The sequence below is a fragment of the Lithobates pipiens genome, unplaced genomic scaffold, assembly GCF_037356315.1.
Source record: "Lithobates pipiens isolate NorthernLeopardFrog02 unplaced genomic scaffold, aLitPip1_a1.2 Scaffold_18, whole genome shotgun sequence".
In the NCBI taxonomy this organism is placed as follows: Eukaryota; Metazoa; Chordata; class Amphibia; order Anura; family Ranidae; genus Lithobates; species Lithobates pipiens.
This window is the reverse complement of record NW_027507758.1, coordinates 521,621,780-521,649,058: the sequence shown is the minus strand read 5'-3', so window position 1 is coordinate 521,649,058 and position 27,279 is coordinate 521,621,780. Positions and strand designations below refer to the sequence as shown.

Here is a 27,279-nt window from a genome sequence, read left to right as displayed (position 1 = left end):
AGCACGGTATAGGAGGGTACAGTCAGCGTACAGAGCACGGTATAGGAGGGTACAGTCAGCGTACAGAGCACGGTATAGGGGGGGTCCAGTCAGCGTACAGAGCACGGTATGGGGGGGGGGGGGGATCCAGTCAGCGTACAGAGCACGGTATGGGGGGGGGGGGGTCCAGTCAGCGTACAGAGCACGGTATGGGGGGGGGTCCAGTCAGCGTACAGAGCACGGTATGGGGGGGGGGGGGTCCAGTCAGCGTACAGAGCACGGTATAGGAGGGTCCAGTCAGCGTACAGAGCACGGTATAGGGGGGGTCCAGTCAGCGTACAGAGCACGGTATAGGGGGGGGTCCAGTCAGCGTACAGAGCACGGTATGGGGGGGTCCAGTCAGCGTACAGAGCACGGTATGGGGGGGGTCCAGTCAGCGTACAGAGCACGGTATGGGGGGGGTCCAGTCAGCGTACAGAGCACGGTATGGGGGGGGTCCAGTCAGCGTACAGAGCACGGTATGGGGGGGGGGGGGGGTCCAGTCAGCGTACAGAGCACGGTATGGGGGGGGGGTCCAGTCAGCGTACAGAGCACAGTATAGGGGGGGGGTCCAGTCAGCGTACAGAGCACGAGATGGGGAGGGGGTACAGTCAGCGTACAGAGCACGGTATGGGGGGGGGGTACAGTCAGCGTACAGAGCACGGTATGGGGGGGGTACAGTCAGCGTACAGAGCACGGTATGGGGGGGGTACAGTCAGCGTACAGAGCACGGTATAGGAGGGTACAGTCAGCGTACAGAGCACGGTATAGGGGGGTACAGTCAGCGTACAGAGCACGGTATAGGAGGGTACAGTCAGCGTACAGAGCACGGTATAGGAGGGTACAGTCAGCGTACAGAGCACGGTATAGGGGGGTACAGTCAGCGTACAGAGCACGGTATAGGGGGGGTACAGTCAGCGTACAGAGCACGGTATAGGAGGGTACAGTCAGTGTACAGTATTGGGGGGTACAGGCAGTACACGGTATATCGGACATACAGGGGTCTGATAAGAAGCTGGTCGCTCTCCTCCGCCGGAACCGCTCCGTCTGCTTTCCTCTTCACAGACATCTTTTCATTCAGTCACATTACCACTCAGTGAACCTGTCTTCCGCCTGTGTGCGTCTCCTATCTGCCACTTCCGGCGCACAGTACAGGTTCCGCTGTGTCCCTGTATAGAAGGTTCCGCTGTGTCCCTGTACAGAAGGTTCCGCTGTCGTGAATGGTAGGTATGTGATGTCCGGATGGGGTGTGTATTGGAGGGTGATAGTAGTGTTGAGGGGTCACACTCTCCCGTGTCCTGGGATTACTCTATTCCCTGTATTATATGATGTGTGTAGTGTATATAGACCCCTCCTCCAGGTTCTGGTGGTGTGATCTCTCTGTATACATCATGATAACATACCTCCCATCTGTCCCTGATTTGGAGCAATGTCCCTCTGTCAATCTTTCCTCCTCATGTGTCCCTCATTTTGGTCTGATCTATATAGTTGTATATAAAATGCACTTTTTATCTATGAAAAAGTGTTGTATATAAAATGCACTTTTTATCTATCAAAAAGTGTTTTCCAGCGCTAAACCTTTCATCTTATTTCTAAATTGTCGCATTTGTAAATTCCAAAAGCCAATATAAAGGAATAGTAGTGGTTAAAAAAGCATTTGTGGGTTTAAAGTGGTTGTAAACCCTTACAACCAAATTTGACCTACAGGTAAGCCTAGATTAAGGCTTACCTGTAGGTCCAAGAAATATCTCCTAAACCTATACGTGATTCGCCGGAGCAGCGAGACCCGGAAGTCACTCCGGGATCCATGGCATCAGCGGACATGAAGACGGAGGACCGCTTCAGGGGTTTCGTTCTCAGGTAAGTTATTCATAAGGAGATAGTATGCTATGCATACTGGATTGGATTGTGGTATATTTGTGGCTGTATGGGGGGGGGGGGTGATTGTAATATTATCATTGGCGGTATATTTGTGGCTGTGTGGGGGGGGGGGGTGTGATTGGATTGTAGTATCGTCATTGGTGGTATATTTGTGGCTGTATTAGAGTGGGGGTGATTGTAGTATTATCATTGGCAGTATATTTGTGGCTGTATAAGGGGGGGGGGTGATTGTAGTATTATTATTGGTGGTATATTTATGGCTGTATGGGGGGGGGGGGGTGATTGGATTGTAGTATTGTCGTTTGGTGGTATATTTGTGGCTGTATTAGGGTGGGGGGTGATTGTAGTATTATCATTGGCGGTATATTTGTGGCAGTATGGGGGGGATTGGGGTGATTGTAGTATTTTCATTGGTGGTATATTTGTGGCTGTATGGGGGGGGGGGGTTATTAGATTGTGGTATATTTGTGGCTGTATGGGGGGGGTGATTGTAGTATTATCATTAGTGGTATATTTGTGGCTTTATGGCTGTATTGGGGGCTTATTGGATTGTAGTATTGTCATTGGTGGTATATTTGTGGTTGTATGGCAGGGTGATTGTAGTATTGTCATTGCCGGTATATTTGTGGCTGTATGGCGGGGTGATTGTAGTATTGTCATTGCCGGTATATTTGTGGCTGTATTGGGGGGGGGTATTGGATTATAGTATTGTCATTGATGGTATATTTGTGGCTGTATGGGGGGGGTATTGGATTGTAGTATCGTCATTGGCGGTATATTTGTGGCCGTATGGCGGGGTGATTGTAGTATTGTCATTGGCGGTATGTTCGTGCCTGTATGGCGGCGTGATTGTAATATTGTCATTGCCAGTATATTTGTGGCTGTATTGGGGGGGGGGGGGGGGTATTGGATTGTAGTATTGTCATTGATGGTATATTTGTGGCTGTGCAGTATTATGTAGCAGAATACATCTTTGTGTCCTCTAGCCCTACCTCCCAACTATAGGACGATATAGCATGACGTACATGGACGAATGACACTCCCCTACCATGCCTCCAGGAACACCAACCATGAGGATTAATGCCAGAAAATGATTGGTCTAACCCAAAATGAATTTTTTTCATCCCCTTCCTTTTATATGGCTTTTTAATATTAAAATTACAGAGCATTTGCAGGGGTAAATGCAAATGCTCTAATACAGTGCAATTTGAGCCCATACAAAAAGAATGGGGTCAAATCGCACTGCAATGAATCACATGTGGTTCCCCCACTGCTCCTATGTGAACCCAGGTTTGTCATCATGATTTCAGCCTGGGGTCACACGAGCGGTGCAGGAAACCTCATGTGATTGAGACAGGAATCGCACTGCATTCCTTTTAAAAATAAAATGCGATTCATTGCAGTGCAGTTTGCGCCCATTCTTTTTGTATGGGTTCAATTTTCACCAATCAGTGAAATGCTTTGCATTAATTCAGAAAATGGTGCCCATGCTGAGCAGCCAACCTATTGTGTTCACAATACAGCAGGGCAGCTGCCTATCACGAGACCCGGAAGCAAGTAGAGACCACTGGAGTAGTTGTGTTTCTTTCAGTGATTTCCAGCTTCCAGGGGCATCAGCCAGATATGGTATATACAGTGGCTTCATTAAGGGTTGGCTATTGAGGCTGGAGCCCCGAATCTGGGGCCCATCGCCCCGAGTCCAGGGCCAGCCTGCAGTGAAAGAGTCCCGGGCTGCCGGACACAGCGCTTCCCGCACAGCCCCGGCACTCTCACTGAGTACCTTGCACTCGGTGGTTCACTGACAGCCAGAGAAGGGAGATCAGTGTGAGAGAGTCTCCTCCATTTCTCCGCCCATATCATGGAGTCAGGAGGAACTTTCTCACACACAGCTCCTCCTGAGCAGGTGAGTGAAGACTGAGGGGGAGGGGGAAACGCTGTATACTCCTGTCTCTGTATACCCAGCCTCTCCCATCTCTGTATACTCCTGTCTCTGTATACCCAGCCTCTCCCATCTCTGTATACTCCCTTCTCTGTATACCCAGCCTCTCCCATCTCTGTATACTCCCTTCTCTGTATACCCAGCCTCTCCCATCTCTGTATACTCCCTTCTCTGTATACCCAGCCTCTCCCGTCTCTGTATACTCCCCTCTCTGTATACCCAGCCTCTCCCCTCTCTGTATACCCAGCCTCTCCCCTCTCTGTATGCGGGCGTGACTTACATATGTGTTCGCTTCTACACGCGAGCATGGAGGGATAGGGGTGCTTTAATTTTTTTTCCTATTTTATTTTACTTTTACACTATCTCTTTTTATAGCTTTTTGATCACTTTTATACCTATTGCAAGGAATGTAAACTCAATATTGAACCCTACGGACGGCATTAAAGTTCGTGTGTGTGTGTGTGTAAAGGCAAGCGTCCCAGTCCTTTTGACAATATAGTGTATATAGGACATCTCTCGTGTACTGTAGACAATGGTGAGCTAGACAGTTTTCATGAAACCTCACCCTGTTCTTCCCCCTCAGGACGTCCGGATGGAATTGAGATAAGAGAATGTTCCGCAAGGGAAAAAAACGTCACAGCAGCAGCAGTTCTCAGAGCAGTGAGATCAGTACGAAGAGTAAGGTGTGTACCCTTCATATGCCACGTCATCTGTGTAAAGAGGTCTGCTACTAGGTCACATCTATTGATGTATGTAGGTTTACCTTTGCCAGTCAGGTCTTCTGATATGTGCAAAACATGCCTACAAATTGGAAGCTGCTGACTCAGCAGAGGTTATTGGTTGTAGATATGTTTGACATATTTCTATTGATATCTTAACCACTTGAGTACCAGTCTGCTGTACATACCCCTTCAATACCAGCCTTTTTTTTATTTTTTATTTCAGTGCTGTGATTGTTTGACTGACCATTACTCCATCCTTAAACTCTGTACCCAAATTAATTTTATATCACTTTTTTTTAGTAGTACCAGTCTGTATTTATCCCTTCAATGACAGGCCTTTTTTTGATTTCAGTGCTGTGATAGTTTTCCTGACAATTTCTCCATCTTTTAACTCTGTACCCAAATACATTTTACATAATTTTTTTTTAAGACAGATCTTTCCTTTGATGTTTTCTCTGTTTCTAACTTTTTTAGGGAACAAGATCAAACATTTTGAAAAAAAAAATAGGTTAATGTGCAGGATAATAAAGGTGAAGGTGATACAGAGACAGGATGGGGGGTTTAAAGGTTTAAAATATGATTCCTCAATAAAATTGAATAAACCCCCATCTTGAATCTGCTGCTGCCTACCTCCCTAGGTGTAAACAGAAAAGCCAGTGCTACTACCCATACAACACATAGATAGCAAAGCTCCTGGGTGCTCGATCCACAGTCGCTGGCTGAGTAAAGTAATGTAGGAAAAATGATCCGCACTCCGGTTGTTGCTTTTTAAAAAAAAATCTTAATTTTTATTAATAAGCCACAGTGAACAAACGTGGCAACAGTTGATGCGTTTACGCCTATAATGCCGCTTACACATGACCGGACTTTCCATCAGAAAAGGTCTGACGGTCTTCCCAACGGAGTTCCGACCAAATGGACTTGCCCACACATGAATGGACCAAAGTCTGTTTGTTTTGAACATGATGACGTACGACTGGACTAGAAAAGGAAGTTCAATAGCCAGTAGCCAATAGCTGCCCTTGCGTCGTGTTTGGGCCATCGGAAAAACAGCATACAGACAAACGGTTTTCCCGATAGAAATTGATTCCGTCAGACAGATTTGAAACATCTTCTATTTCTATGTCCATCGGAATTTTTGAAGAAAAAAGTCCAATGAAGCCCACACACGATTGTAATATGCGACGGAATGATTCCGTCTGACCTTTTCTGCCTGAAAGTCCGGCCGTGTGTAAGCGGCATTAGGCCTTAGTCACTACCTCCCTAGGAACCTCCGTTCATACATTTCTCCTTCACCCATTGTGATTAAAGGGAAAAGGATGGCTTTCAAATGTAAACAATAGTGCTGTTTACATTTGTGATCACTGGGATTAGCCATCACAGCCATCACAAGGTACAGAGCCACTCTGTGCATTTTGCCTATGATCTGTGCTGCTTATTCACAGTGTGATCATAGGTATGTTGCATATGTGGGTTGCGCCGACCACTGGTAAAAGGAGTACCGTTTAAAATGCAATGCAACAGATGAAACCATTCATTCATTGAGCTACTAATGTAAAACTGTCAATTGTAAAGGGACAGTCAAAATAAAAAATGTAACTTTAAAATGCAGATAGTTAGCAGCCTCCCAGCTTGGTACTTCAGTTTTTGTCCATTCTTTGCTGTACTGCTCCAGGCTAATCCTGGCTTTCGCATGCTTGTTATGGTAGAACACACACTACAGGCTCCCTGCTGCCTGCCACATACAACCTAATATAACAGAAACCAACCAATCGGAAACAAAGCTGCCTTGGAAACGTGAGCATGTGTAAAGCAAAGCAAGCATTGGGCATGTGTAAAGCAAAGCAAGGGGGTATCAAACAGCACAGACCTCAGGAAGTACTCAGATCACTTTGTTTTGCTGAAGTTAATCACAGAGATTGAGGCTGATTTACTAAAGGGGGTTGACATGCTAAAGGAGTAGAGAATCTTCATGCAATAAACTGTAGCCTGTGTTCGCTTTGAATACCCAAACATGTGCAGATGAAATAAACAAGAATTTGCTTCTCACAAGATTGGATAATTGAGGTGAAACTACTGAGTTTATTGTGTGAAGATTTGAACTCTTTTAGTAAATCTGCATTTGCTCTTTAATACAGTTCCCTTCAGTTAGGATCCATAGAGCACCACACAGGGTCACTAATGGTGCCCTTTCTGTATGTTGTACTGTGTGACCTTGTGTGTCTCTCTGTGGCCTGTATCGCCTATAACACACAAACCTCCAAGGTTCCATCTGGTTGTTGGTGAGAATCTTCTTAGTTCTGACATCAGGCTTGGGTTTTTCCAAAGCTTATTTCTAAAGTTATGGGTTGCCATTTAATTGGCAGTTGGAATGTACACAGTGACTGTTGTGATGGTGAATGTTATGTCTCCTAGTCTGTAGATTCCAGTCTTGGTGGCCTTTCCAGATCCAGCACAGTGGCTAGCCTGGACACAGATTCTACCAAGAGCTATGGTGAGTTCCTTTCTGAATACTTTTATGTCTATTTTTTATCATTTTCCTGAAAGTTAGATGCGGTCTTCAGCACCATGCAGGGCCTCCTCGGTTTTAGTTCCCTGTTGGTCTATATGAATAAACATAAGTGTCGCACTTGCATTTTTTTTCTCTGTTTTAAAAACACAATGCAGCATGCAACAGTGTTTCTCTCGCTTGCTCATTTTTTGTTTTTATGATGTGCTCAATAACCAGTGAAAAGGGATTTGAAACAGGTTGTAAAAGGACTGAATAAAAATGAAATAATTAGAGGATAAGTGTTCAAATTTTTTAGGTTACTTTCACATTGAAAGCACCCTGCGTTAGCGGTAAAACAATGCTAGTTTTAGCGGCGCTTTACCGTCGTTTTACCAGCGCTTTTTGACTGCTAGCTGGGCGATTTGAACCCCCGCTGGAGGTCAAAGAAAGGGTTAAAAGCACCTGTGTTCCAGTGCTGCCAAAGCTCTTTGCAGGCGATTCGGCAGCGCTGCCCATTCAGTTCAATGGCAGGGCGTTTTGGGAGCAGTGTATACACTGCTCCTAAACTGCCTCAAAGAGGCTGCTTGCAGGGCTTTTCTTTCCTGTTCTGAAAGCACACTGCCCCAGTGTGAAAGCATTAGCCCCCGTTCACACCTGTGCGAATTAGATGCGTTTTACACCGCATCCAATTAGCAGGACATTTTAAAATACATTAATTTGAATGCATCGGGTTCACATATGTGCGTTGCATTCGCACTGCGCATTGCAAAAAAAACGCGTACAACCCATTTATCTTCTATGGAAACGCATCTGATTCGCAGATGCATTCCGTTCTGAACACAAATTCTCTTCTTCTCCTCACTACTCCTCCCCCTCTGCTCACTGATCCTCAGCTAAAACGCAGAGGAACCTCTGAACAACTGATTTTTATCTTTGCAGTGAAACCGGAGCTTCAATTCGCAATGCACATGTGTGAACCCGGGCTTAGGGCTTTTACACTGGGGAGACATGAGAAGCAGTTTTTAGGTGCAGTATTTAGCACTAAAACGCATTCAGTGTGGAATGGGGGTGGAACATGTAACATGTTCCTGCTCTCCCCCTCCCACACTTCCCTGTCATAGCAGGCCGGGAATCTGCTCCCTGCACCCATGGTCACTATTTGAAAAGAGCACAGCCACGTCATTCATTGACAGGGTTCTCTGAATGAATGAACTACAAGTACCGACGGCCTTTGCAGCTGACATGTTGTAGTTGTCAATGCGCTACCATGGCGCTGTTGAGCGCTCTGATAGTTCATTGATTCTTCTTGTCATTGTGTAACTGCCTGCCCATACAAGGTACGAGCAGACAGATTCACTGACAGTCTGCAGAAGTCCTGCATTGCACCTGTGCTCTGCTGATCATGGGTGCAATGCTTCCCAGGCTTATACAAAAAACTAAAAAATAAATGCCCATTTTTTTTTTTTACCTGCAATAAAAAGTGTATTTATTGTGTGTTTTTTTTTTTTTTTTTTTTTTTTTTAAAGGTGAACTTCTCTTTTAAAGAGTAAATATAGATTAAAGATTAACAATGATTTACGCCTGCAGTTTTTATCCCCATGTATAATTTAAAAAATAATAACAGCCTCACTCATATGTTCCAGTCTGCATTTAAATGGTCCACTACAAAGAAAGCTGACACAATTTCACATTGAATATGAGAACATCTTCTGTGGTCCTAAGCTGGCCATAGACAACATAAGACAGTCAGACATGCAGGTGATCCAACCATCTGAAAGTGTTTTAGGTCTAGCGTCAGGCGTATAGCTGAACATTGATGCCATCTCTTTGCTTATGGATATACCGTGGAGCCAAGTGGACAAAGATGTATGTGGACTACCTTAGAACTGGCTTAACCCTATGAATACACTAGCCAGAAAACAAAATGTTTTGACCTGTCAGACTGCTTATTTCTTTGAGGTTTCTCAGCTGCCAGTGTTTGCTGCATCCATGAGACAGTTTTCACAATCCATTTGAGTGGTGCCAAACTGGGCATTGATTACCTTGTGTCTGGGAGCACCTTATGGTGTAGGATTCATGGATAGCTTTAGATTTACAGTTGAAGAAAAAATACCATTATTGACTTACTTGTGGGTACAGGACTCCTTTTATTCATTAAAGCTGGATTCTCACTCATGTGTGAGGTATTCTCACCCACTAAGGCAAGGTAAATGTATTTTAGTGCACACCACTCTGTATGGTTTCCAAATGGCATCCCAACACACAAATCCAGTAGGTGATAATGGACCATTTCTGCAGAACACATACTGTGTTATGTTACAGATTTGCTTCAGAACCAGTTTTTGGTGCACTGATAGCCCGTTCAAACTGAATGAGCTTCATTAACACGTGGCACAGCACATGTAAATGCACTACAACAGTACGGTGTGAAGGGGGCCTAAATAAACTGGTGAAATAGACTTTGAGGGACATATTTATAAAGCAGTGACGGTGACTTTCACCAAACATTCACTCATGATGAAACTTTCACTGTCATTTAACGCACATGCAGCCTTTAAGATTCACCTGAGGTAGATATTTAGTGATTGCCCATATTCAGTGTTCTGTAAATAGGCTCCTAAAACTTTCTGGGTCAGTTGATAGCCGCCCATGGCTTCCACAACCATCCATGCTCTGACAACGACCAAATCGACTCCCCAGCTCACCGCTTCAGTTTCCCCAAAAAAATCACTAGTTTACTAACTGATATCAGTATGGATGTCACACAATTTTCTAAAACAATTGAACTCCTATTCCTGTTTCCCAGACATTTCCTTCCAGACCAATAGCACAAGATTAGTCCCTCCCCTTGTGTAAGGGTGCTAGGTGTCATCCTAGACTCGACTCGGACCTCTCATTCTGGCCCCACGTGCAATTATTGCCAAATATTTCCACCTTAAGCTCCATAACCTCCCCAAAATTTGTCCCAATCCACCCCAAAATTAAATTTGGGGTGGAGTGAATTAACAAACCACAGGTCAAACTAAAGCTTCTGATTCACTCCCTTATTATCTCTCACCTCAACTATTGCAACTCCCCCCTCATTGCCTTACCTCTAGACAAACTTTCCCCCCGTTCAGTCTTTCAGAAATGCTGTTGTCAGTATAAATCATATATAAAAACCATGGCTATTTATAATACTGACATACACACTGATAAGTTTATTTTTTATAAAGAGGATCCTTTTTCACAGGTATGGCTAAAAAAAATACTACAAATACTTTCCTTTTAGTAAATGAACAAATTGCACTGTATATTGAGGGAAAAAAAGTATTTGTTCCCCTGCTGATTTTGTACGTTTGCCCTCTGACAAAGAAATGACCAGTCTATCATTTTAATGGTAAGTTTATTTTAACAGTGAGAGACAGAATAACAAAAACAGAAACGCTTTTCAAAAAAGTTATAAATTGATTTGCATTTTAATGAGTGAAATAAGTATTTGAACCCGTATCGGCAAAATTTCAGGCTCCCAGGTTTCTTCTATACAGGTAACAAGCTGCGATTAGGAGCACTCTCAAAGGGAGTGCTCCTAATCTCAGCTTGTTACATATATAAAAGACACCTGTCCACAGAAGCAATCAATCAGTCCGATTCCAATCTCTTCACCCTGACCAAGACCAAAGAGCTAAGATTATAGACCTACACAAGGCTGGAATGGGCTACAAGACCACGTCAAGCAGCTTGGTGAGAGGGTGACAACAGTTGGTACGATTATTTGCAAATGGAAGAAACACAATAACTGTCAATCTCGCTCAGTCTGGGGCTCCATGCAAGATCTCACCTCCGCGGAGTTTCAGTGATCACGAGAACGGTGAGGAATCAGCCCAGAACTACACAAGAGGATCTTGTTAATGATATCAAGGCAGCTGGGACCATAATCACCAAGAAAATAATTGGTAACGCACTATACTGTGAAGGACTGAAATCCTCAAGGGCCCGCAAGGTACCCCTGCTCAAAAAATCACATGTACAAGCCCATCTGAAGTTTTGCTAATGAACACCTGAATAATTCAGAGGAGAACTGTGTGAAAGTGCTGTGGTCAGATGAGACCAAAATCAAGCTCTTTGGCATCAACTCAACTCGCTGTGTTTGGAGGAGGAGGAGGAATGCTGCCTAAGCCCTTGTACACACGGTCGGACATTCCGACAACAAAATCTGTCAGATTTTGTCTGACGGATTTTGTCCGAAACTTGTGTTGCATGCACACGGTCGGACAAAGTTGTCGGAAAATCTGATCGTACGTAACATGACAATGTTATTTCGTTACGATGGGACTACGTTCAGGCTAGTAGCCAATAGCTTTGGTCTAGGAATTTGATCTGAGCATGCGTGGCACTTTGTCCAATCGTAATTCTCTACACGCAATCGGACAAAGTTCCGATCGGATCATGTTGTCGGAAAGTTTTATAGGCCAGCTCTAAAACTTTGTCCGTCGGAATATCCGACGGACAAAGTTTTAGAGCTGGCCTATAAAACAGTCCGATGGAGCCCACACACAGTCGGATTTATCCGACAACACTGTCCGATCGGACATTTTCCGTCGGAATGTCCGACCGTGTGTACAAGGGCTAAGACTCCAAGAACACCACCCCCACTGTCAAACATAGATGTGGAAACATTGTGTTTTGGGGGGGGTTTCTGCTCAGGGGACAGGACAACTTCACCACATCAAAGGGACAATGGACGGGGCTATGTACCATCAAATCTTGGATGAGAACCTTCTTCCCTTAGCCAGGACATTGAAAATGGTTTGTCTATGGGTATTCCAGCATGACAATGACCCAAAACACACAGCCAAGGCAACAAAAGAGTGACTCAAGAAGAAGCACATTAAGGTCCTGGAGTGTCCTAGCCAATCTCTAGACCTTAAACCCATAGAAAATATGTGGAGGGAGCTGAAAGTTTGAGTTAACAAACGCCAGCCTCAAAACCTTAATGACTTGGAGAGGATCTGCAAAGAGGAGTGGGACAAAATCCCTCCTGAGATGTGTGCAGTGCAAACCTGGTGGCCAACTTCAAGAAATGTCTGACTGTAATTGCCAACAAGGGTTTTACCACCAAGTACTATGTCATGTTTTGCAAAGAGGTCAAATACTTTTTACTCATTTAAAATGCAAATCAATTTATAACTTTTTTGAAATGAAGCAAGGATGAAATACTTCCCTTTTTCCCTCACTGTATATGGTTGATTCCACCAGAAAGCAATGTAAGTATAGATCACTTTGTAGATGTGTGTCACTTTACCTGTAGTACCAATTGACAAATATTTATCAAAAGGATATTATTTAATGTGTATAAATGATTTCATACTGTTCCTAGAGAACTAAAAATGTTTCTTCCTGTTCATAGTATATGTGGAATATTACTTCAAAATCACAAGAAAATACATTGATATATTCCATGTACTTTTACTATTTAATGAACTATCAGAAGTGTCCCTAATACACATAGGGGGAAATTTAGGAAGGCCTGGTTCACACCTATACAGGTTGCAGTTTGCATATTCCAGGTGCATTTTGCATTTTTCAATACACACTTTTGTCCACTTTTCATCCATTGAAGTCTATGGAACCAAAACCCAGATTTTACACTCTCCAGTTTTAGTAAATCACCCCTATAGCATTGTGAATGAGGGTGTGTAGTTTTATAAAATTTTGATAACAGGGAACAGGTTCTATATACCCCATCATAGTCTACTGTCTTTGTAAATTAATATCATGAATATAAATGATCACTGTTGGGAGAATTTCAGGCCTGCATTTGCTCTGCTTTGATATATACACAATATCATATTATTCTCTCTTTTCATGTGACAACATTGAAGAAATGACACTTTGCTACAATGTAAAGTAGTGAGTGTACAGCTTGTATAACAGTGTAAATTTGTTGTCCCCTCAAAAGAACTCAACACCCAGCCATTAATGTCTAAACCGCTGGCAACAAAAGTGAGTACGCCCCTAAGTGAAAATGTCCAAATTGGGCCCAAAGTGTCAATATTTTGTGTGGCCACCATTATTTTGCATCACTACCTTAACCCTCTGGCAGAGTTCACCAGACCTTCACAGGTTGCCACTGAAGTCCTCTTCCACTCCTCCATGACGACATCACGGAGCTGGTGGATGTTAGAGACCTTGCGCTCCTCCACCTTCTGTTTGAGGATGCCCCACAGGTGCTCAATAGGGTTTAGGTCTGGAGACATGCTTGGCCAGTCCATCATCTTTACTTTCAGCTTCTTTAGAAAGGCAGTGGTCATCTTGGAGGTGTGTTTGGGGTCATTATCATGTTGGAATACTGCCCTGTGGCCCAGTCTCCAAAGGGAGGGGATCATGCTTTGCTTCAGTATGTCACAGTACATGTTGGCATTCATGGTTCCCTCAATGAACAGTAGCTCCCCTGTGCCAGCAGCTCTCATGCAGCCCCAGACCATGACACTCCCACCACCATGCTTGATGTAGGCAAGACGCACTTGTCTTTGTACTCCTCACCTGTTTGACGCCACACACGCTTGACACCATCTGAACCAAATGAGTTTATCTTGGTCTCATCAGACCACCGGACATGGTTCTAGTAATCCATGTCCTTAGTCTGCTCGTCTTCAGCAAACAGTTTTTGGGCTTTCTTGTGCATCATCTTTAGAAGAGGCTTCTTTCTGGGACGACAGCAATGCAGACCAATTTGCTGCAGTGTGCGGCGTATGGTCTGAGCACTGACAGGCTTACCCCCCACCCCCCCCCCCCCCACCTCTTCAACTTCTGTAGCAATGCTGGCAGCACTCCTGTGTCTATTTCCCAAAGACAACCTCTGGATATGACGCTGAGCATGTGCACTCAGCTTCTTTGGTCGATCATGGTGAGGCCTGTTCTGAGTGGAATCTGTCCTGTTAAACCACTGTATGGTCTTGGCCTTCGTGCTGCAGCTCAGTTTCAGGGTATTGCAATCTTATATAATCTTCTTCTTCTAGGCCAGTGATGGCAAACCTTGGCACCCTTTGGCACTCTGCAGTGTAGTTGAGCATCATGGGAAATGTAGTCCCAAAACATCTGGGGTGCCAAGGTTCACCATCACTGGCCTAGGCCATCTTTATGTAGAGCAACGATCCCTTTTTTCAGATCCTCAGTTCTTTGCCATGAGGTGCCATGTTGAACTTCCAGTGACCAGTATGAGAGCAATAACACCCAAATTTAACACAGCTGCTCCCCGGCGTGTGTGTACATACATGTGCATATTGTGACTACAAAGTGTGTGAAAATTAGTGGCATACACATAGATCACCCTATATGTATTGCAGCTGATTCTCTTTTTTGGATAATTGCCTGCGGTCAATTAAGACAATCAATGGGTGGAGCCTGTGATCTTTAGAGCTACTATTTATTTCAAAGTTCTATGTCTGTAATGTGGTTATGACTAAGGCCTTATAGGCTGAAACACGTCAACTGACTAAATCTGCGTTTGTTCACTGTAGCTATTCAATAAAATGAAGACATTTTAAGAGCTACAACCCTAGTGCAGATCATTTTTTCTACATTGCTCCCCATTCACATCTGAGACCTTGTAACACTAACGAGTCACATGAGGGAAAATGTTTAGACATTAATGGCTGTGTGTTGAGTTATTTTGAGGGGACAGAGAATTTACACTGTTTATACAAGCTGTCCACTCACTACTTTACATTGTAGCAAAGTGTCAGTTCTTCAGTGTTATCACATGAAAAGATATATAATAAAATATTTACAAAAAAATGTGAGATACTGTATATATCAAAGAAGACCAAATACAGGCCTGAATTTCTCCCAACAGTGATCATTTTATATTCATGATATTAATTTGCACAGCCAGTAGAATAGGATGGAGGCATATAGAACCTGTTCCCAAATTTATAAATAAAAAACGTTTACAAAAATGTGAGGGGTGTACTCACTTTTGTGAGTTACTGTATGTTTAATCATTTCCTGTCTAAGCTTTGCTTCACGCCCCTAACATTGATGAGTATAGATGTACATATCTTACAAAACAAGCAGACGGGAAGTGTACTTCCTCTTATCTCTGCAGAGGTTTTTCTGTAACCCACAATGCACAATAGAAGCAACGCAGACCATGCAAGACAAGACAGCATCACACAATAAAAGTAACTGAGAATTATTACAGAGTATTGTACTAGTGATCTTTCCACCCTTCATCTCTTTCCTGTCTGCTGCCCACAGGACAAGCCACCGGGAATTCTGATCCGTGTGCCGAGTTCAGAGTGAAGTATGTGGGATCCATTGAAAGAGTGCAGCCCGAGGAGAACAAACCTCTACAGGGGCCTTTGGATTTGATCAATTACATTGATGTTGCACAGGTAATGAAATGACCAATTGAAGGAGAAGGGAAGCAAGAAAAATGAGGTGCCAGAGAGGGGATGGTATGCGTGCGGATATGATGAAACTTAGGCTGGATTCACACCTATGCATTTTTAGTGCTTTTTGCATTTTGCAAATTTTCTCTGCAGAATGTGCTCCATAGGAAACCATGTTAAATGGGCTGTAATGCAAATCTGCAAAATGCAAAAAGCACTAAAAAATGCGTAGGTGTGAATCAAGCCTTAAAGAGCACCTGTATTAACAAGGAAAAGGTGTATAGGGAAAAATGTATTATTAATAGTACCCAAGTTTTAAATAGCGCCAACAGTTTGCGCAGTGCTTTTTTTTTTTTTTTTTTGTCTGTCTGACTTCAAGTGTCTGTAAACGGGGTTTTGTTAGACCTGTCCGATAAGTGCCAAAAATACACGTTGCCAGAAATCTGTAAAACCTCCTGTGCTCTCTACCTGTGTGCACAAGGAGGAGTTATTGAGGTGATCTGGCTGGGGGGGGGGGGTAAGGAAAGGTCTGTGTTCTTTGTAATCCATCAGAAATGATGCAGGCGCAAAGTTAGCAATATAGGACAGTTATAACCACCTGCAAATACAATTCATTTTGAAACTGAAAGATTTTAATTTGGATAGGTCATAAAATTATAGCATATTTGTGAAAATAAGAATTCATCACTTACCTGCTCCATTTAGAGAAATTAAATCTGCAGTCATCTGTTTCTATTATCCTTTGCAGCAAGATGGAAAACTTCCCTTTGTACCCTCAGATGAAGACTTCATCATGGTTGTCTCAAAATATGGTATTAAAGTAACTACCTCTGATCTGTATGTAAGTTATCTTTATTGTCTTTTTTTTTTTATTTTTTTTTTTTTAACAGTCACATTTAGTAGTTATACTGTAAGGCCCATATAGCATGGGAGATCTCCATTGGTGCATGTAGTAATCAGTAAATAAACATATGATTAGGTGTAACTGTATTCTTACTATACTCGTACTATAAAGCAGGTATATGTTAGCCAGGTCTCCACTTCATCCAAAAAAAGGAAAATACGTTTTAGTTGGAGTACAGCTATCAAAGATTATAGAGCGAGGAAAACCCCAGAGTAAGGGAGCATGGGCATTTTTTTTTTTTTTTTTTTTATTGAAAACTTTCAGCATTATATACACAGAAAAAAGAACAAAAAAAGGGCATATTTTTTCATTAGAATGTACTGTAGATGTGTATTACTAGCTGCATAATAGCGGAAAAAAAAATGGGGAACATGACTATTGTGAAATGGTGAACACAGAAAAGTGATAAAAAGGAGGGTCAAGACTTCTGTTTTCCACTGGGAATAGATGAAGAGTAGTTTACAATGTCTGAAAACATCTAGCCCATCATATTACAACGCTGAGTCTCTTAACAATCTATTGAAGTTTGACTGAAGAGTACCTGTCAGAACAAACCTCACTGGAACTGGCAAATCCAATTAGCAACCAATTCAATTCCAGCAGACCTTTTCTAGTGCAGTTTAGAAATGGATAACTGCTATCTATCTGATGTTTTTTGTTATATTGCCCCTTTTCAGGATGTGTTACACAGGCACCCTCTCTATCTCATTGTGTCCATGGTGTGCTATGACGATGGACTGGTGGCAGGAAAGAGCTTGCTAGCCCTGAAGACCAAAGATGCCAGCGATGAGCAGTATAGCCTGTGGGTGTATCAGTGCAGCACTCTGGTAAGTAATTTTATACAAATAAAGTCTGAAGCACTTTTTTAGTCGTAGGATTAGCTACACGAATTGCCATACCAGTCCGTGAGCACCGTCCAGTTAATCACAGTTCTATAGTGCTTATTTTTCACCTAAATCTTCCCCCAAGATTAAAAGATAAGCATAGTACCTGTATTAAAAATAAGTCCAACCAGCCTCCATCCATACTGTATATCACAGAGTTTTGTGACACATGGGAGTTATTTACTAAAACTGGAGATTGCAAAATCTAATGCAGCTCTTCATAGAAACCAATCAACTTTTAGGTTTTTATTGTCAAAGCTTAATTGAACAAGTTGAAATTAGAAGCTGTGTTTGGCTATCATTCACAATTACACCAGTTTTTGCACTCTACAGTTTTAGTAAATTAACCCCAATGGTATCCATGGACCATTTTGTCTTGTTCATCTGCAGATAAGGAGCTTCTCTGTCCCACTGCTTCTGGACACCCACCGAGCATGTCCTGGATTTCCCCCATGGTTCTTCATAACTGGCTAGATGATGGAGTGCTATTTCTGGCCCATTATTCCCCTCCTTCTTTCTTTCTTTCTTTCCTCTCCTTGTAAATCTTTTAATTTGTAACATTTTGAAGGCATCGGGAAACAAACTTGGGGCAGTTATAGGTCTTGGATGTTAATTGGTAATGTTTATTTGTAATTGGCTCACTCAACTACACCTTGGATGGCTTTTTGAGAGATGGTGTTTGGTAACTACTGCCTTTCTTTAACCACTTGCTTACTGGGCACTTAAACCCCCCTCCTAGCCAGACCAATTTTTAGCTTTTAGCGCTGTCACTCTTTGAATGGCAATTGCGCGGTCGTAAAACACTGTACCCAAATGAAAATTTTATACATTTTCATATGATGTCCTCCCGGGAATTCACATCCGTGCTGTGGCCATCATTCGGCCATAGTGCGGATGTCAGGTGGTCATATAAGAAATTTAAATAAGCCCATTTCCATTAATAAAGCCTCGTACACACTCGTTTTTGAGTTGAGCGAAAAACAGCTCAGGTTGGAGCTGCTGTATTAACGATCTGATGTTAGTACAGCGATCTCCCCTGCTGTACTATTGTGTTCTTACAGGGAGATTACCCCCTGCCAGAAGACTCCGGTCAGCTCTCTCCGGCATTGGCTGAGTGCTGAACGGGAGGCAAACGACAGGCCTTTTTTTGGTCACAAGCCTTTGTCAGACCAGCTGCCATACACACAGGCCAAATGTCAGCCAGTTTCTAATAAACTAGCTGATGCCAGGTGACATTTGGCCCCTATGTACTAGGCTTAAAATCCTCATTGCTTTGTATACCCCTCCAGAAACCAGACTTAATTTCCAGCTTCCAGGGATCAAGCCTTGCTTTCAGCTCTGATTGTTAAATCGCTGTTCTTCTTGCTCGGCCCCACCGCAAAAGTATGCAGCCGGGCTAGTGTAGGAGTGTGCTAAGGTGTAGTGGTTGCAAGTAAGGCCTCATGCACACGAGACGCAGATGAAACCTCTGTTAAAAAAAAGCTGAAACGCGCGTTTAGAAACGCGCGTTTTGCCGCGTTTGCATGTCGCGTTTAGACGCGTTTGCGTTTAGACGCGTTTATAAAGATAACATCATGTAGACCCTCCCCAAGCTCTCAAAGCATTTTTTTTAACTATTTCTGCTATTTTGATCAGAGTGAGCAGCAGCAGCATAGAGAGCAGTTGTACACTTGCATTTGCCGTGTCACTTGCCACGGCACCTGCCACAAGTTGTGGATTGTCCACTTGCCACGTCACTTGCCACAAGTTGGGGATTGTCCACTTGCCACATCACCTGCCACGTCACCTGCCACAAATTGTGGATTGTCCACTTGCCACGTCACTTGCCACATCACCTGCCACGTCACTTGCCACGAGATGTGGATTGTCCACTTTCCACGTCATCTGCCATGCCACCTGCCACAAGCTGTGGATTGTCCACTTGCCACGTCACCAGCCACATCACCTGCCACAAGTTGTGGATTGTCTACTTGCCGCGTCACTTGCCACATCACCTGCCACGTCACTTGCCACGTCACCTGCCACAAGTTGTGGATTGTTCACTTGCCACGTCACCTGCCACAAGTTGTGGATTGTCCACTTGCCACGTCACTTGCCACAAGCTGTGGATTGTCCACTTGCCACATCACTTGCCACGTCACCTGCCACATCACTTGCCACGTCACCTGCCACAAGTTTTGGATTGTCCACTTGCCACGTCACTTGCCACGTCAGCTGCCACGTCACTTGCCACGAGATGTGGATTGTCCACTTTCCACGTCATCTGCCATGCCACCTGCCACAAGCTGTGGATTGTCCACTTGACACGTCACCAGCCACATCACCTGCCACAAGTTGTGGATTGTCCACTTGCCACGTGACTTGCCACATCACCTGCCACGTCACTTGCCACATCACCTGCCACAAGTTGTGGATTGTCTACTTGCCGCGTCACTTGCCACTTCACCTGCCACGTCACTTGCCACGTCACCTGCCACAAGTTGTGGATTGTTCACTTGCCACGCCACCTGCCACAAGTTGTGGATTGTCCACTTGCCACGTCACTTGCCACATGCTGTGGATTGTCCACTTGCCACATCACTTGCCACGTCACCTGCCACGTCACTTGCCACAAGTTTTGGATTGTCCACTTGCCACGTCAGCTGCCACGTCACTTGCCACATCACCTGCCACGTCACCTGCCACAAGTTGTGGATTGTCCACTTGCCACGTCACTTGCCACATCACCTGCCACGTCACTTGCCACGAGATGTGGATTGTCCACTTGCCATGTCACTTGCCACGTCACCTGCCACGTCACTTGCCACAAGATGTGGATTGTCCACTTGTCACATCACCTGCCACATCACTTGCCACATCACCTGCCACAAGTTGTGGATTGTCCACTTGCCACATCACCTGCCACGTCACCTGCCACAAATTGTGGATTGTCCACTTGCCACGTCACTTGCCACATCACCTGCCACGAGATGTGGATTGTCCACTTTCCACGTCATCTGCCATGCCACCTGCCACAAGCTGTGGATTGTCCACTTGCCACGTCACCAGCCACATCACCTGCCACAAGTTGTGGATTGTCTACTTGCCGCGTCACTTGCCACATCACCTGCCACGTCACTTGCCACGTCACCTGCCACAAGTTGTGGATTGTTCACTTGCCACGTCACCTGCCACGTCACCTGCCACAAGTTGTGGATTGTCTACTTGCCGCGTCACTTGCCACATCACCTGCCACGTCACTTGCCACGTCACCTGCCACAAGTTGTGGATTGTTCACTTGCCACGTCACCTGCCACGTCACCTGCCACAAGTTGTGGATTGTCCACTTGCCACGTCACTTGCCACATCACTTGCCACATCACTTGCCACGTCACCTGCCACGTCACCTGCCACAAGTTTTGGATTGTCCACTTGCCACGAGATGTGGATTGTCCACTTTCCACGCCATCTGCCATGCCACCTGCCACAAGCTGTGGATTGTCCACTTGACACGTCACCAGCCACATCACCTGCCACAAGTTGTGGATTGTCCACTTGCCACGTGACTTGCCACATCACCTGCCACGTCACTTGCCACATCACCTGCCACAAGTTGTGGATTGTCTACTTGCCGCGTCACTTGCCACTTCACCTGCCACGTCACCTGCCACAAGTTGTGGATTGTCCACTTGCCACGTCACTTGCCACAAGCTGTGGATTGTCCACTTGCCACATCACTTGCCACGTCACCTGCCACGTCACCTGCCACAAGTTTTGGATTGTCCACTTGCCACGTCAGCTGCCACGTCACTTGCCACATCACCTGCCACGTCACCTGCCACAAGTTGTGGATTGTCCACTTGCCACGTCACTTGCCACATCACCTGCCACGTCACTTGCCACGAGATGTGGATTGTCCACTTGCCATGTCACTTGCCACGTCACCTGCCACGTCACTTGCCACGTCAGCTGCCACGTCACTTGCCACAAGATGTGGATTGTCCACTTGTCACATCACCTGCCACATCACCTGCCACAAGTTGTGGATTGTCCACTTGCCACATCACCTGCCACGTCACTTGCCACAAGATGTGGATTGTCCACTTTCCACGTCACCTGCCATGCCATCTGCCACAAGTTGTGGATTGTCCACTTACCACGTCACCAGCCACATCACCTGCCACAAGTTGTGGATTGTCCACTTGCCACACCACTTTCCACGTCACCTGCCACGTCACCTGCCACAAGATGTGGATTGTCCACTTGCCACGTCACCAGCCACATCACCTGCCACAAGTTGTGGATTGTCCACTTGCCACGTCCCTTGCCACGTCCCCTGCCACAAGTGGATTGTCCACTTGCCACATCACTTGCCACATCACCTGCCACAAGTTGTGGATTGTCCACTTGCCACGTCACCTGACACAAGTTGTGGATTGTCCACTTGCCACGTCACTTGCCACATCCCCTGCCACAAGTGGATTGTCCACTTGCCCCATCACCTGCCACAAGTTGTGGATTGTCCACTTGCCACGTCACCTGACACAAGTTGTGGATTGTCCACTCGCCACGTCACTTGCCACATCACCTTCCACAAGTGGATTGTCCACTTGCCACGTCACTTGCCACGTCCCCTGCCACAAGTGGATTGTCCACTTGCCACGTCACTTGCCACGTCACCTGCCACAAGTTATGGATTGTCCACTTGCCACGTCACATGCCAGTCACCTGCCACAAGTTGTTGATTTTCCACTTGCCACGTCACCTGCCAAGTCACTTGCCGCGTCACCTGCCAGGTCACTTGCCACGTCACCTGCCACAAGTTGTCTATTGTCCACTTGCCACGTCACATGCCAGTCACCTGCCACAAGTTGTTGATTTTCCACTTGCCACGTCACCTGCCAAGTCACTTGCCGCGTCACCTGCCAGGTCACTTGCCACGTCACCTGCCACAAGTTGTCTATTGTCCACTTTCCACGTCACTTGCCACTTCACCTGCCACGTCACTTGCCACAAGTTGTGGATTGTCCACTTGCCACATCACTTGCCACCTGCCATGTCACTTGCCACAAGTTGTGGATTGTCCACTTGCCACGTCACTTGCCACAAGTTGTGGATTGTCCACTTGCAATTGCAATTGTTTAAAATATTTTTCTAATGGTTTTTCATCATTTGCAATCATTTTTGAGATTTTTAATGTAAAAAAAAAAGGTCACCTTTAAAAACGCATATAAACGCAAACGCGGCTAAACGCGGTAGCGGCGTTTTGCAGCGTTTTGCCGCGTTTTGCGTCTGAAACGCAGAAATTTTTGTTTCTGAACGCATTTTTTTGCTTCTGGAAAAACGAGATTAAACGCAACTGCATATAAACAGAAAAAAACGAGACTGTGTGCATGGACACATAGGATAACATTGAATGAGTTCAGGTGCAGTTGAAAAAACTGTCCAACTGCATCTGAACGCGCGTTTAACTGCGTCTCGTGTGCATGAGGCTTAAGTGTTTTCCTGTTGGGTGTGGTGGGGATGAGAGAAATCTAGTCAAAAGGTGTAAATAAAGCCAAACGGCTCAATGTCTAGAATAAAATGTGTATTGAGCCAGTTGGCTAGATGCATACTGTGAAGTCCTAATCCAGTTTTCCCCCCTGAACCTGGCATAATCCACTATAATCAATGCAAGAACACCAGAGAATTTGCTTTCGGGTGGGGTATTTTGGATCGTTTTTGCTGTGAAGTCAAGCAAGCCAAAAAGCAATTTTTAGCCAATGTTTATTTGGTGCCTTTGCTTATCCTGTACACTTGTGATCCAAGTTCATCTGCCATCATAGAAATACATGGCTGGCCTTAACGGAGATCCTTCTGAAAATGCTAGCTGCTATTGTGTCAGTCTATTAGCTTTGGTACCTTCACGCTGACTGTATGTATAAAGATTTTTTTTTTTTATTCATTTACATTTTTCACTATTATTCTAGTCTGCCCTGTCCTGTCTCCTTTTTCTCCTGAGCGAGACTGGTGTGTCCCTATTCTTACTGCCCCTTGGGATATCCTTGTCACATATCCTAGGAGGCTGCAGGGGCAGGAACACACAGCAGCTGGAGGGCAGACCTGGTTGTGCATCACTGGGGCTGACTGCAAGAACCTAATGGACACAACCAGCTGGCTGGTGATGAGAGAGGGTGGCAGCTCGCAGCAGATATCAATCACTGGAGAGGTAGGTTTAGTTAGGATGCCACAACAAAATAGGCAGGGAACAAAAATAAAAAAATCCATACAGGGAGGTATAGTGGATATAAAAAGTCTACACTCCCCTCTTAAAATGTCATGTTTCTGTGATGTAAAAAAAATTAGACAAAGATAAATCATTTCAGAACTTTTTCTGCCTTTTAATGTGACCTATAAACTATATAACTCAGTTGAAAAACAATATATAATATGGTTGCATAAGTGTGCACACCCTCTTATAACTGGGGATGTAGCTGTGTTCAGAATTAAGCAATCATATTCAGGAGTCACTACACATCTGCCTTCATTTAAAGTGTCTCTGATTAACCCAAAGTAAAGTTCAGCTGTTCTAGTAGGTCTTTCCTGACATTTTCTTAGTCACATCCTAAAGCAAAAGCCATGGTCCTCCAAAACATCAGAGGGCTCTCATTGTTAAAAGGTATCAGTCAGAAGAAGGGTACAAAATAATTTTGAAGGCATTAGATATACCATGGAACACAGTGAATACAGTCCTCATCAAGTGGATAAAATAGGGCACAACAGTGACAGTTAAGAGTTGGTGAAAAAAATGAGAAGAGAACTGGTCAGGGAGGCTGGCAAAAGTCCTACAGCAACATTAAAGGAGCTGCAGGAATATCTGGCAAGTGCTGGCTGTGTGGTACATGTGACAACAATCTCCCGTATTCCCAATATGTCTAAGCTATGGGGTAGAGTGGCAAGACGGAAGCCTTTTCTTAAGAAGAAAAACATCCAAGCCTGGCTAAATTTTGCAAAAACACAAAGGAAGTCTCCCAAAAACATGTAGGAAAATGTGTTCTGGTCTGATGAAACCAAGGTTGAACTTTTTGGCCATAATTCCAAAATATATGTTTGGCGCAAAAACAACTCTGCACATCACTAAAAGAGCACCATACCCGCAGTGAAGCATGGTGGTGGTAGCATCATGCTTTGGGCCGGTTTTTCTTCAGCTGGAACCAGGGGCCTTAGTCACAGTAGAGGGATTTAGGAACAGTTCCAAATACCAGTCAATATTGGCATAAAACCTTCAAGCTTCTGCTAGGAAATTGAACATGAAGAGGAACTTCATCTTTTAGCATGACAACAACCCAAAGCATAGATCCAAATCGACAAAGGAATGGCTTCACCAGAAGAAGATGAAAGATTTGGAATGGCCCAGCCAGAGCCTGGACTTGTATCCGAAATCTGTGGGGTGATCTGAAGAGGGCTGTGCACAGGAGATGCCCTCACAATCTGACATATTTGGAGTGGTTTTGCAAAGAAGAGTGGGCAGATATTGACAAGTCAAGATGTGCCATGCTGATAGACTCATATCCAAAAAGACTGAGTGCTGTAATAAAATCAAAAGGTGCTTCATCAAAGTATTAGTTTAAGGGTGTGCACACTTATGCAACCATATTATTTTATTTTAATTTTCCTCCACACCTAAAAGATTTCAGTTTGTTGTTCAACTGAATTATACAGTTTATAAGTCACATTAAAGGAGGAAAAAGTTTTGAAATGATTTATCTTTGTGTAATTTTTTTTTTTTTACATCACAGAAACGGGTGTGTAGAATTTTTATATCTAGTATGTATATGTATTTAGTATAAACTCATATTTATATATAATATTTGTGTCCTTTAGATGTCAGATCTGTTTAATATGCCATAAGTATAGGAGAGTATGTTAATGACACTAATGTGCTCCATTGTTTCCTCTATACAGGAACACGCACAGGCCATCTGTAAGATTCTCTCCACAGCCTTTGACTCTGTTCTCACCGAAAAGACTCGCGTTCCAGCAGAATAATCATCCTCTGCTCACACCAAATGTGCCTTCTCTCCAGCGACGCCTTCCCACCCTTCATCAAGGCAGATCCCTACTGAGAATATCAGACACGTGCACTGTATATAAGACAAAGCTATATTTTTTATCTTAGTCTGTTACTATAATCCAGTAACACTAATGGACTAATAACATGGGAGTAAAATTCCCAATAGACACATTGACAAAGGTACACTCGCTGTATGTACAAATGAAATCACACAGGTACGAAGGAAGATATTTATCCTGGGATCAGATCTTCATTTTATATACGGTCATATACACAGGGAATGGACTATATAATCATTTTGGGATGCCTTAGACTTTCATGATATTACATTTGTATAGATTTATAGGTAAATTTTTGCTGCTCTGATTATGTATTCTAGTGGATACAGTGTATTTATTTATATTATACTGGTAGAGTTGGAAGGATTCATCCAGCAGCAACACATATTTCAGTTGATGGTGAGCTACATCATCATCTACATTTATTCTATGTCATAGGTTGCAGTTGTGAGTTGCCATTGCCTCACTTACTTTGTAGCCTTAAGGGAGGGTAAGGGATTTGTAATAGATGTTTAATTAACCAATCACATCCAGTAAGAGGAGGTAATAGATGGAAATCTTTATATATACATATACACACTATATTACCAAAAGTATTGGGAAACCTACCTTTAATGGCATCCCAGTCTCTTAGTCCGTAGGGTTCAATATTGTGTTTGACCACCTTTCATGCAGCTATAACAGCTTCACCTCTTCTGGGAAGGCTGTTCACAAGGTTTAGGAGTGAGTCTATGGGAATGTTTGACCATTCTTCCAGAAGTGCATTTGTGAGGTCAGGCACTGATGGACAAGAAGGCCTGGCTCACAGTTTCCACTCAAATTCATCCCAAAGGTGTTCTATTAGGTTGAAGTCAAGTTCCGCCACCCCAAATTTGCTCATCCATGTGTTTATGGACCTTGTTTTCGTCCACATCAGTGCCTGACTTCACAAGTGCGCTTCTGGAAGAATGGTCACACATTCCCACAGACATGTTTAATGGCAAACTGTAGTCCTACTTCTTTTTGGACAGCAAAGGCTTTTTCTTGCCAAAACTCTGATGTAGGTTGAATTGGTAGAGTCTTCTTCTCATTGTAAATGCATGCACTTTCACTTCAGCTATTGCTAGCGGTACCTGCATGTACCACAATAACATTTTAGGGTTCATTGGGACTTTTTTTTTTTTTTTTTTGCATCCGCCAGTCATCTCTTGGCTTAAGTTTGGCCAGTCCTAAACAAATTGGCCATGGTTTAAAAATGTACAGCCCTTGTAGATTAGTTTCATTACAGTGGAATGATTAATTTCAAATAGTTTGACAATCTTTGTAAATTTCTTTCCAAGCTCACTCATCCAAAACTTTTTCTGAGGGCCCTCAAGAGCTTTATTGATCTTAGCATGATGACAACATGCACATTAGTATTAGGCTGAATTCACACTTATGCAAATTTCTCCACATCCAATTCGCATGATGGGAGAGTGTGCCCGGCTCTCAATATAGCCGGTTCACACACCTCCGGGGTGGCCACGGTCCGCAGTGCAGGGTCCTGTGTCTTTAGCTCTGTTTCAGGTCTGAAATCTGAATGGGGACGCACCTGATCCCCTGCTGCGAGCTCCGCCACAGAGTGTGAACCCAGCCTTAGAGAGATCTTGAGATCTGAGGTTTAAATGAGACAGGTTCCACCTGCATACTCAGAGAGACAGTGAAGATTAGAGGGTTATTATAATCACTGATAACTAATTTAAAACACCACATTCTAATTTTATGGATTTGAAATAGTGATAAATGTAGGGATTATTTACCTTTTCACTGTAACTAATCTGTATTTTCATTAGAGTATTAGAATGAATAGACTATGCCATTTGTTCACATATTTAACCTTCATCTTTGGGCATAGTGTGATCTAATGTTTTCCTGTTTTAACTATATTGACAATGTCACCAATTTCCATATATTTCTTTCTGCAATTTTTATAAATCTTCAAAAAATTTTTTTTAA

The 27,279-nt window shown here is 43.9% G+C and overlaps 2 protein-coding genes across 6 annotated transcripts in view; one reads left to right on the top strand and one right to left on the bottom strand.

The window, feature by feature from the left end:
• Nucleotides 1-1,178, bottom strand: part of CPSF3 (cleavage and polyadenylation specific factor 3) — a 41,179-nt gene extending 40,001 nt beyond the window's left edge. The window contains exon 1 of the mRNA XM_077488753.1: nucleotides 1,017-1,178. Coding sequence (XP_077344879.1) covers nucleotides 1,017-1,087 — 71 coding nt within the window. The 5' untranslated portion in view covers nucleotides 1,088-1,178. The remainder of the gene's footprint in view (nucleotides 1-1,016) is intronic.
• On the top strand, nucleotides 1,172-27,279 carry ITGB1BP1 (integrin subunit beta 1 binding protein 1). Of its 5 annotated transcripts, none has more exons than XM_077488754.1 (7): nucleotides 1,172-1,241; nucleotides 4,422-4,521; nucleotides 6,976-7,054; nucleotides 15,293-15,429; nucleotides 16,175-16,267; nucleotides 17,008-17,157; nucleotides 25,138-27,279. In XM_077488754.1, the coding sequence occupies exons 2-7, from the start codon at nucleotides 4,450-4,452 to the stop codon at nucleotides 25,219-25,221; spliced, it is 615 nt and encodes a 204-aa protein (XP_077344880.1). In that variant the 5' UTR covers nucleotides 1,172-1,241; nucleotides 4,422-4,449; the 3' UTR covers nucleotides 25,222-27,279. The 5 variants fall into 5 exon arrangements, with proteins under 5 accessions (XP_077344880.1, XP_077344884.1, XP_077344881.1 ...); XM_077488758.1 differs by having other exon boundaries at nucleotides 1,172-1,245; nucleotides 4,422-4,516; XM_077488755.1 differs by having other exon boundaries at nucleotides 1,172-1,245.